This window comes from Phaenicophaeus curvirostris, chromosome Z, assembly GCF_032191515.1.
Source record: "Phaenicophaeus curvirostris isolate KB17595 chromosome Z, BPBGC_Pcur_1.0, whole genome shotgun sequence".
NCBI lineage: Eukaryota > Metazoa > Chordata > Aves > Cuculiformes > Cuculidae > Phaenicophaeus > Phaenicophaeus curvirostris.
In genome coordinates, this window is record NC_091431.1 from 13,257,528 (window position 1) to 13,269,975 (window position 12,448).

General features: G+C 39.1%; 1 protein-coding gene across 4 annotated transcripts in view; it reads left to right on the plus strand.

Annotated features, from left to right (window-relative positions):
- VCAN (versican) overlaps positions 1-12,448 on the plus strand; it is a 112,867-nt gene that overhangs the window by 81,314 nt on the left and 19,105 nt on the right. For all 4 annotated transcript variants that reach the window (XM_069880331.1, XM_069880334.1, XM_069880332.1 and 1 more), the window contains 4 exons: positions 806-919; positions 3,642-3,755; positions 11,005-11,163; positions 11,918-12,000. In XM_069880331.1, the coding sequence (XP_069736432.1) occupies positions 806-919; positions 3,642-3,755; positions 11,005-11,163; positions 11,918-12,000 (470 nt within the window). The remainder of the gene's footprint in view (positions 1-805; positions 920-3,641; positions 3,756-11,004; positions 11,164-11,917; positions 12,001-12,448) is intronic.

Here is a 12,448-nt window from a genome sequence, read left to right on the forward strand (position 1 = left end):
AGAAAAGATTATCTAGTGCTTACTTCTTTCTGTGAGTGATGGTTCCCAGGCATTAAATCAAACACAAATACCTAGGTATCTAAAGTCAATTGAAATAAACATCACTAGAAGGCATAAAGCTCTGCAAGGAAAAGCTGTTTAAATGATAACTCCCATAACAACTGAGGATTTCACAGCAGGTAAGCTTTTACCTTAATGAGAATGTATTCAGTATTTTTATTTGTATTCTTAAATTGTATTTTAAGAAAGACAAATGGGAAATATGAACATGTGAAAACATCTTTTCAAAAAAATAAGATTTTCTAGGTGTTGATTGATTAAGTATAACAAAATGAAGCAATAGCTGCAAGCCAGTATGTTCTGTGTACCCTATCATGCTACATGAACTAACACTGTTCAAAACAAAAAAAGCATTTTCCATTCATTTTGCACATGTTTAACTGTTTTCAGCTATAATTAATTGTCATGTCATGCAAACTAAATCCTCAATAGAATATCATGACTGCCAAATATAGTAGTATGAAATACAGTGCTATGAAAAAATGTAATTCTGAAAATTATTTATAGTGGTTCATAGTAAGTGCCATGTTGTTGTTACATACAGTGGTGCCTGAAAATACACTTTACTGTTTTATAAAACTATCTTATTCTTTGTAGTCTATTAGGCTAATATAGTTCCTATAACCATAGTAAAACCTGCAACATCAATGCAGAAATAAAGAAAGATTTCTTCTTTCAGAAATTCAAAACCACACCAGTTCATTGAGACTCCAGAGTAAGTTTTCTTTTTCTACTTGTTTAACAGGACAAGATCTATGCAAAAGCAACCCCTGCCTTAATGGTGGCACCTGCTATCCACGTGGTTCATATTACATCTGTACATGTTTGCCAGGCTTCAGTGGTGAGCAGTGTGAATTAGGTAAGCTGATGCCATTAAAATACTGGATTGTCTACAGATTAATCCAATTATAAAACATCTGTATACAAGATCTGCATAAGTAGCAGTATGTTTTGAAGTTGAAGAATACAGAAAAATCTCGAAAAAAATCTACACTGAGAACTTGCTTAAGAAGAGAACAAATAAAATGCTGATCCACTTACTCCTTTTCTCTCTCTCCATAAAGTATAGATGGGTGCTCACACAAAAAAAAGAGAATTGCAAATGAACTACATGAGGTTATGACATCAAATTCATGACTGTGTCAAATAAAACCAAATAAACACCAGTATTGCAGATAGTTCCTTAAGAAGTTTGTGTAAGTATTTGTGAGGGCAATAATATAAACTAATCCGAAATGGTACTGGGAAGATGAGCACTGAACTCCAGCTGATTTTCTTTTTCAAGGAAAGTGTAAATATGATGATATTCAGACACTTTGATAGAAATTAGGATTTTGGTAACAGTTCTAGCCGAGGATCTTGTCAAGCTGCCTGTGCCTATGAGGTCTGAACCACTGGGCTGAAACCAGTGGGACGAGGTTTAACAAGGCCAAATGCCAGGTTCTGCACTTGGGGCACAACAACCCTATGCAGTGCTACAGACTAGGAGAAGTCTGTCTAGAAAGCTGCCTGGAGGAGAAGGACCTGGGGGTGTTGGTTGACAGCCGACTGAACATGAGCCAGCAGTGTGCCCAGGTGGCCAAGAAGGCCAATGGCATCTTGGCTTGTATCAGAAACGGTGTGACCAGCAGGTCCAGGAAGGTTATTCTCCCTCTGTACTCGGCACTGGTGAAACCGCTCCTCGAATCCTGTGTTCAGTTCTGGGCCCCTCACCACAAGAAGGATGTTGAGGCTCTGGAGCGAGTCCAGAGAAGAGCAACAAAGCTGGTGAAGGGGCTGGAGAACAGGCCTTATGAGGAACGGCTGAGAGAGCTGGGGTTGTTTAGCCTGGAGAAGAGGAGGCTGAGGGGAGACCTCATTGCTCTCTACAACTACCTGAAAGGAGGTTGTGGAGAGGAGGGTGCTGGGCTCTTCTCCCAAGTGACAGGGGACAGGACAAGAGGGAATGGCCTCAAGCTCCGCCAGGGGAGGTTTAGGCTGGACGTTAGGAAAAAATTTTTCACAGAAAGGGTCATTGGGCACTGACAGCAGCTGCCCAGGGAGGTGGTTGAGTCTCCTTGCCTGGAGGTGGTTGAGTCTCCTTGCCTGGAGGTGTTTAAAAGACAGGTGGATGAGGTGCTGAGGTGCATGGTTTAGTGTTTGATAGGAATGGTTGTACTCGATGATCCTGGGGGTCTTTTCCAACCTTGTGATTCTGTGATTCTGCAACATATGTTTTTACCTTCTCTGATTATGAGTTTCAAGAGACTCACCAGTACAGTTCAAAGTAACCAGCTTTTTCTTCTAACAGCAAGCAAGTATGATAAAACTGGTATTCGGCTGTTCAGTTTAGGCCTTTGGAAAGCTGCAGGTTTCCTTCCTTGGTTAATACCATAGGTTTGCTTGTTACATAGTTCTTTGACAAATTTGAAAGAAAAAGCTTCATGCAAAGTGGCTAAAATGAATCCAACTCATCATATAGATGTTTGCAAAATCCGAATTAAAGTTTAAACTGTGATTGTTTTAGAGGAACAGCACTCATTAAAAAACATTTATAGACGTGCTTGCTTATAACCTAGGATATAAGCACACAAAATATTTATATAAATGAACTAGCACTCTGATTTTAAATGCAAAGACAAGGTATTTCAGCAGCCAGAGGAGTGGGGGAGAGAATTTTTATTTCTTTACTTTAGAGTCACAGACTCAGCAGTAAGCCTGTGCATAATTACAACATTGGTATCTGACTGGTCATTCAGTGAGATTGTCTTTATGATTCTTTGTCGCAATCTTGATAAAAGTAGACAAGAAAGAAATGACGAATGCAAAGCAATAAGATGCCAGGGCATGCTGCTTTACGATTTCCAATATTTGAGATCTAGAGAGGAGGGTGCTGGCCTCTTCTTCCAAGTGACAGGGGACAGGACAAGAGGGAATGGCCTCAAGCTCTGCCAGGGGAGGTTTAGGCTAGACGTTAGGAAAAAATTCTTTACAGAAAGGGTCATTGGGCACTGGAACAGGCTGCCCAGGGAGGTGGTTGATTCACCTTCCCTGGAGGTGTTTAAGGCACGGGTGGACAAGGTGCTGAGGGATATGGTTTAGTGTTTGATAGGAATGGTTGGACTCGATGATCTGGTGGGTCTCTTCCAACCTGGTTATTCTGTGATTCTGTGATTCTGTGATATGAAGATACTTGAGGCTTCCAGTACTTGATGAGTGCCACGGTGAGACACTCAAGTCAAATTTTCTAACACTAAGGGGAAATACCACACAGTGCACAGAATCACTTTTTATTAGCTGCAAAATGGGGAATTGAGGGTCTAGATTTTAGAAATCAACTCAGGAGTTAGAGTGTGGGATATCAAATTGTGGATCAGTAACGTCACATTTCCTGAGGAAACTGTTCTTGGCTTGTGGATGAAAAGAAAGGTTGTACATAGTGAAATCACTTATCATGCAAATACACCAGTCACTTGGATCTTTTGCAATATTTCATTCTTCTGCATTGAACTAGTCCTAGTGATAATTATGACTAAGACTGAAGAATATTTCCCTTCTAAAAAGGTGGGTGGATTAAAAAATCTCTTATCTTTATGTCATAGATATTGATGAATGCCAGTCTAACCCATGCCGAAATGGAGCCACATGCATAGATGGTCTCAACACCTTTACTTGCCTGTGTCTGCCAAGCTATGTAGGTGCTCTCTGTGAGCAAGGTAAGGTGAATTTTTTAATCTATGTTGATCAAGGTCATCAGTTTCCATTTTAACACCTTTCAAAAGTAACTAGGCAAAGATTCCTAGAGACAAGAGGGGATACAGGAAATTGTCAAAAATCTGTGGGAAGTCATCAGTGATGAGGAAAGATAATAAATTTTAGTGCTAAAAAATGTTTGTTATTATCCTATGATTTGTGGCTCAGTATTTTCTGTTTAAAGTTACATCTGCATCATCTTTAGCAAGTGGGCAAGAGCACACTCTATCCACGTGCTAACCTGCATATAAACTGATGCCTTGGGTAGCCACTATGTCAACAGAACAACAGCCATGAAGCTTTCAGGTAGCTCCAAGGCAAGCACAACCTGCTCATATTGGCTCGCAAACTACTGGGAAGACACATAATGAGGTTCTTTCATTACTGTAGTAATGTTTATGGAATAATGAGTAGAAACGGTGTCACACTCCGACCAAGCTTCTGTCATAAAAATTATATTCACTGTGAAAAACATAACAGAAGCCATCACTCTGAACAAGCAACACTGGAAATTAGGAATAGTTTACTAAATATGGCAGATTATATATCCATCCATTAGGTACCACAGCCTTGACAATCTCATCCCAGAATTTTCAAATTTATTTGTTCTGTGATTATTTTAGGAAAAGTAGGTGCAGGATCACAGGATCTCAACTACAAAGAAGTGGCAAAAGGCTTTCTGAACTGGAAAACTCAAATCAGATTAGACATTCAAGTCTCTGTGATTATTAGAACATTGCCTGCAAGAAATCCTATTGTACTTACAAGAAATACTTACAATGCAAGATTCTCACCTGATATGTGTATATAGGAGAAGGAACAGGGTAGCAAAATGTGTTCTGTCAGTAAAGCAAGAGCAACAAAGCTGGTGAAAGGGCTGGAGAACAGGCCTTATGAGGAGCGGCTGAGAGAGCTGGGGTTGTTTAGCCTGGAGAAGAGGAGGCTGAGGGGTGACCTCATTGCTCTCTACAACTACCTGAAAGGACGTTGTAGAGAGGAGGGTGCTGGCCTCTTCTCCCAAGTGACAGGGGACAGGACAAGAGGGAATGGCCTCAAGCTCCGACAGGGGAGGTTTAGGCTAGACGTTAGGAAAAAATTCTTTACAGAAAGGGTCATTGGGCACTGGAACAGGCTGCCCAGGGAGGTGGTTGATTCACCTTCCCTGGAGGTGTTTAAGGCACGGGTGGACGAGGTGCTGAGGGATATGGTTTAGTGTTTGGTAGGAACGGTTGGACTCGGTGATCCGGTGGGTCTCTTCCAACCTGGTTATTCTGTGATTCTGTGATTCTGTAAAATCAATAAAGGCATTTCCATGGGAAAAAGAAATGGTGCTTTAAGGTGTATTTTCTAAAGCTTATGAAAATATTTTTCTTCAGCTGAATAGTTTCAGATGAATGAACTGTACCTTTGGATTTTTTTTAATCAATATTGTGTTTTCATTTTCATTTCTCATGAAAGGCAGTTTGAAAACAGCTCAACCTACAGAGATGGGTTTATTAAAGTTGAAAATTCTCAAAGCTCCAACAACTTTACTATTTAAACTTTTCAGTGGTTTGACTAATCTTGTAATTTGAAAGGACTTTCTGACTCAGTTCTCCAAAATTATAAATTGACAATGTTTTCACAACAAAAGAAGTAAATGTTCTTGCTCTCTTCCTCCTCCCTTTGACTACTGCAAATCCATAGTACCAAGTAGGTCCAAATACCGTGGCAGCTTCAAGCTGGTTTTTATGACCAACCTGAGAGTGCATTTTAGGTGGTTAATGGGAACATTTCCTAGTTTGTCAATCAGAACCAGAGCACTGCTCACTTAGCTTTGGAATTCAAATTTCCTCCACTTAAAGTCCTGCAGTGGTTTGGGACTATGGAAAAGTGTTCAATGCCAAATTTCCACTTCACCAGACAAAATAAAACTGTGCTGGTAATTCAAACATGATTGTCTGGCAAGCAGGCTTTATTTCAAGGCAGCAGTCCTGACCTCACTAGATTTATAGATCAGCCGTAACAATAGAGTGCATATACCTCAGTGCCACAGGAAAAGTGGAGTTGAACACACCAAGATTATATTTCATTTTTTCTTTTTTTCCTCCCCAATATATACCATTCGATTTGGAAAGCTTAGAAAAAAGTTAAGCTGAAGGGATTTCTTAGACACGGTGCTATGAGTGTTCCAACTGTCATGGAAAGGGATGGAAGCAGCAAGTGTGCACTGTTTCTGGTAATTAAGCTCAAAGTCAGAGAGAACTCCACTGCATCCTGGGCCTGTGATACTGATGTAGAAATAAAAACTAGAGTTCAGAATCTCACTCAAATGCCACCATGAGAATTTTCTAGACTCAGGGATCTTCAGCTGATAAATCACACCTGTGTCAGTGTCAGGAGGGGATGTGGCCAGAGGACAATGCAGCTACCCATCAGGGAGCTCCAGCCAGTGGTAGAAGTTACAGGAGCCTTCGGGGTGATCTAACCTAGGTTGAGAGAAATCAATCATGAGATTCAGTGAGCTGTAATTGGCTTTCTGACAGTTGTTTTTCTTGCCAGGTGGAAACAGTTCAGCAGACAATCTGAGCCCGGGAAGTTCTTCCTAAAGAGAGCTAAAGTTGTCTGATGTTAGAAATAGAGCAGCTGAGGGTATTCCCATTTTAAACAAACTTGGTAAGCCTCCATCACTTCGGGTTCAGACTAAATTAAAAGCAAATGGAATAGTTGTGTTAGATAATACCCTCTTTTGCCCACCACATGTATCTTTTCAAAGTCACTTGGTGACATTCGCACATCGCATTTTAAAATGCAGAAATATCCCCAGAACACTTTTTCAAAGAGCAAGAGCAAGCTACTGTAGATCTTACTTACTGTTAGTCTTTTCTGGGGAAGCCATTGGTCTTTCCATTCGCATCCCTCTCTAAAAAGCTTTTATGAAAGCTCTCAGTGCCCAGCTGAATGAGCCCAGAGCTTATATCCTACTAATTTTGTTTCCTGAAGCATTGCTTTACAATTGTGTTTGGGGGAAAGAGGAGCTAAGGGTTGTTTGATGCCCTGTCTCACACCAGGCTGGTCTAACCACGTGTAGAGAATAGTCTCCAGGGACTGATGGGGGTAAGAAAGTCTGCAGCTGTTGTCGCATTATCTGGCCATCTGTATTTGTGGTAAAAAATATCATACTTCATGAATAGTTGCATGGGAAACAAAAAAAAAAGAAATGGTGAAGATTTGCAATTTGAACTTTAATTTCAAGAATAAATATTCCATGTGAGAACTGGATGAGCACCTGTTTAGATTTCTTCTTCGTCTCCTGATGGCTTGAGTTTCCTTTTCTTTTTATTCTTTTGTATTCTAACTAGTGTCTACTTGCTTTCAAGGAATGGTGTTTGTGTTTTGAACTTAAGGGTTGGCTTTCTCTGCAAGATCTCTGCAGGCACACCTAGGCTAGTGTGTTTAACAAATGCGGCTGTGTGATTGGACCTATGTGCCAAAATGGTACCTATGTGTTTGTTATGGGACATGCTTCCTTAGGACAGTACAAACATCTGTTGACTTCCAGGTTCTGAAAACAAAACAGCTTTCTTCAATCATCATAGCAGGAACAATTTCTTTTATAACCAAATTTAATTGTTTCATTATCTGTAACTACTTAAATCTCATTTGATTCACTTTTTTCCCAGGGCTTGGTAGTTAGTGATGAAAGTACTTAAGAAAGGCTTGGTGCAAAGATAATTTATGAAAACTGATGTCTTTAAGCTGAGAAGGGATTATTTTGAATATTTACCAGAAAAACGGTTTCTCCTCAAGATGTGTGGGCTAATGGGCATTGGCCATTTGTTCATTAGCTGAAGGCAAACAGTCACAGATAAAATTCACAGCTGAGTAAATCTATTATGTTCTAGTACCTGTATTTCAGTCCTTATTTTCTTTAAGCTTATGGAATTTATTTAAAGACAAGGTCCCCATTGTCAGCAGCTTATTACAGCGTCTGAAAAAGCAGTACCTATCTATGTATTAAACCCACAGAGAACTTTTTTAATGCAGTGTATGGAGAAGTTGTTACGCATATACAATTGCAGTTCCAAAGAACAGAAGCTGTGTAAGTAACTCCTTGCACACATTGCTGAAAAAGCCCTTAAATAGTCATAAATATTAAGACTAGTCAGACAACTTTTGAAACACCATAAATATGGCAAGCTGTGTTTCAGTCTTTCCGTCACATTCTGGAATAAGGTTACAGAAAACTGTGATTACCTCCCTGGATAAGTATAAAATGAACATGGAGTACTGTATTCAGTAAGTGATTGCACTTACTCTGCTTACAGGTGATCACATCAGAAAACTTAAATGCACCTACAATTAGAATTCACTGGTTCAGTAAAGACTTTAAAAACATATACTCATATGGAATCCTTACCTTTTTATTCCTCTTTCAGTTTTGTTAATGTAGCAAGATACATGCACTCAGGACAAAGCATTGCAAAGATGAAACAGTCCCCACATTTTTACTTGCCTTCTTTACATTTTCCATCCTCTAGCTTCCTGACTCTCCCTTTTCCTATTTGTTTTTCTCCTGTTCTTATCATCTCCTAGTTCCCCTACCCTCTCCCCACCCTTGCACCCCCAAATAATCCTCCTTTCCCCCTTTAAAAATCCTACGTATTGTATAGTTATCAGCCCTGTCTTTTTCTGTCTTTCTAGATGTGGGCTACAAACAGATGCAGAAGGAGTTATTACTTTTTCCTTTTAGAAAACTTGTTATTTCTGATATGAAGGAGGATTTGTAAGTGCACTGCACTACATGTATTTCAACCAACAGTACCTATGCTACTGTTTGACATCCTCTGTCTCAAGAAGAGTAATTTTGTTATTTATCATTCATGCTCAGGCCATTGAATCTCATTCTTTGAACCCAGTCTTCTGGTTTTTGTGTTTTTAAACTTCTTTGACTCCCCCATGTGCCTTTCAGCAGATCTCTCAAATCATGTACTCCCTAGCAGAAGCCAGGGAAGGCTTCATTGGAATAGACTGGAAATGCTCTCTGGCCACGATTTGCTCAGCATGCAATGCTCCTTGTTATTATCTGACTTCTTTCCTGTGGGAAAAGGGAGTCCCTGAACAAGATGAATAATAAAATCTTAAGTGCCTTCACAAAGGACATAGCATTGTTAGTCAGCATTGTGTGGTTAAACAAATGTTCTCGAAAGCCCAAGGCAGACTAAACTTTAAAATAGCCTAGATGCCAGAGTTTAAAGCTGTATCTGCAAACTGCACCTCACACAGAATACAAAGAGGAAAAAGATAAAAGCCTAACAAGTTGATAGTATAGATTACATGCGTTTTTCAGACCTAGGACTACTCAGGGCACAAGCACTTTTCTACAGCTTAACTTGTTAAAAGAGAGATAATCAGTGTAAACCCTATTATGCCTTTGTATTTGGTGTATTTATGTCTGAATTAATGACTTTTGGAAAACTATTTTGATATCAGACTCCTAAAACAATGACTGCTGTGTTATTAGTGTTTCAAGAATTGTCAGAGAAATTCTGGTAAGCCTTTGAAGTGATATGTTTGTACTTTTAAATCCATTTTATACATGTAAAGTCTAATTTTTATGCTAGAGGACTTAAAAACTTTAAAAAAATAGTCTCTTTGGTGCTTCAGGGTATGAATGGCCTCTTCCTGCTATGAGTTAAGAACTAGACTTGTATTGTGAAAAAAGTTATTCCACAGTGGTGTTTCAGGAGGTAGCTGCTCAAACTTAAGAAATATCAGTTAAAGAATTTGCAGTTATGCATCATTGGCATAGTCTGTAAAAATAATCTTTTTCTGTACTAATGTAAAACCAACTCTTTTGGTCAATGCATGTTATCAACTATTGACTATATTGATTTACTGAGAATAACAAGTCCAATTTACTGTCTAGAACCTGTTTCTACATGCGGAAAGGCCAGACAGCAGCTCTCAGGCACAGTTTTGTTTGTGGATTGATAAAACTTGGTGGGAAGCAGCAAATTCCTATTTGGTGTACAGGGTGGGGAAGGCCAAACTTTTTGTTTGTGTTCTTCAGCATCCTGCCACTGAGGCCCTCTGAGGTCAGCCGTCATGTACTCAGATAGCTGGAACTGACTGTAGTCAGAACAAACTGTAGTCTTGTGCTGAATCGTCCTTTATGTTGCCATTTTATCTGCCATAACTCAAAATAATCTGAGTTTTCTGTATTGTTTCTTCTATTCCTTTCTAAAGTTTTCTCTTTTCAGTAGGAAGTTATCAGCAGTCACAGCTCAGACACATTTAGGCGTCATACTTGACATGCCCACCTTACTAATACTGATTTTTGTCTGTGATTCGTTCTTTAAGTGTTGATGCAGAAACCAAGTATTCTGTTTACAGCTGTCTAACCTTGACACAAAATAGTTAACATCAAATCCATGTATTGTTGCTGTTCCAAGGCTTGTGTTCATTTCTGTTTAGGTGAAAGGATAAACTGACTGGTGTGAACTTCTGTCTATTAGGCATTCTTATCAGTATGACCCCTCATACAAGCACAGGGAACATGCATTTTATTACTTCCTATTTCTGCTTTACAGCCTTCCTTAGAAACTGGTGACTAAAGTTTGTTAAGTTAGCCTTTGTCAAGGAAGACAGGTTTTGGAGGAGGATTTGGAGGGGTAAATTCAGGAAGACAGTACTGGAGTTTTGCATCTACAAACTGAACAATCACAAGCACTTTCCTTCATATAATTTTCAGTCAACCATTTCTTCCAAACCTAAGTAATTCAGTACAGACACTCAAAGAACTGTTTGCCTTTGCAAGTGAATATTCCCATCTTGGTAAACAGACTTAGAAAACTCAGATGAATTTTTGACTTAACTGAAGTCCAGCATTCGGGTAGTTCATTCCTCCAGATATATGGACTGAAGATGTCCTCCTGAGATTGTCCAGATTCAGCACAAGTTGATCAGGGGAAGCTCAAAAACTTGCCAGTTGCAATTATAAGTAGTATCCTTACATAAGTAATATTCATGCAGCTTGTACTGAAACTAGGTAACCAGAACTATCCATAAGTGTAATGAGAGCTCAGAATCGAGTGCTGATTGTTTGCCTTTATACTGCTTAACTGGTGGGTATCTTCTTGAACTTTTGACCTGCAGAAAATCCATCCACTTGCAGGAAACCTGTCTGTGTTTTACACATTGACAGAGATGTGATTTATTTGTTTGTCACAGACACGGAGACCTGTGATTATGGCTGGCACAAGTTCCAAGGACAGTGCTACAAATACTTTGCCCATCGGCGTACATGGGACACAGCTGAAAGGGAATGCCGTCTCCAGGGAGCACACTTGACAAGCATCTTGTCTCATGAAGAGCAGATCTTTGTGAACCGTATGTACTGTTAGGGTTCCTCTAAACGAAAGTCAGCATGGAGGGTTCAGAGCTAGTGAAATATCCTCCTGATTACTCAGCTTTTGCATCTCCATTTTAAAATATATTTTAGAAAGTTTAAAAGCACACTTTGTGTTCTTCATGTTTACTCTTGCAGTCAATGCAGTATTAAGTTACTGTCTGCTATACAGATAATGCTTGGGTCTTGAGAAAGAAAACAGAAACTATTGTTTTGACATTAGAATTTGATGAAACCTTTTTTTCTGTAGGCTTTAGATTTTTTGTGCACCTGACATCACTGACCATGCCACCATATATTGTTAGGTAGGAGTAAAGAAATAGTTACTGTATGTTGTGTTGCACAATCTAAACAACACTGGTCACAGTGTAACTGAAGCTTGAAACCAGTATATTAAAACATGTTCATTTATTATTTTAAAATTTTTTGCCTCTTTTTTTTTCCCCCTCATGTGAGCTCAGGTAGGAAACTAATCTGTTTTCTTCAAGAGATGCAATCAGGAAAGAAGTGACACAATTGTTTGAAACTGTCAGTTGAGAATCTACCTTTCTATAGACAACACAAATTAAAATTGAAAAGCTGAAAACCAGCCTGTAAATTGTCATTTGCATAATGCATAGAAGACACTTAAAAACAGGATGTCTGATTTATTCTGTGCAAATTCTTTTTATTCTCTTTGGTGAAATATCTTCCGTTTATGGGAAGGTTAATAAAAATATCCTTCTGTTTCTTTAGGTATTGGGCATGACTACCAGTGGATTGGCCTCAATGACAAGATGTTTGAGCGTGATTTCCGCTGGACTGATGGTAGCCCGCTGGTAAGATGCCTTTGAAATAAAGTCATTAATTTGTAGTTTGTAGTGTCTTATCAAATTCCCACCAGTGATGAGGGAAGTTGTGTAAAAAAAAAAAAATCAGTCACTAAATAGGTACCCAAGCAAACAGTCAGCAAACTCTTGTTTTAGGATAACTACTATTTTGTAGTATAGTTCTAAAATATTTTTTTTAGTTCATATTATTGTATCTGAGGAAATCTTAAAAGCTTCCAAGCAAAAACTCGAGAAGTCCAAGACTTTACTTTAAGGTTCTCTGCTGGAGTTGTTTTTTGCTCTTCTTGTCTTATACAAGAACACACGTACAAGTCTCCTCTCCCTTCCGTATATGACACAGAATGCGTTTTTCAGACAATGATATGGCATTCAAGCTCTCACATTTGCTGGGTCTGTGAGACTGCACAAAGAAGCTGCTCTAGAATTGTTAGAGATT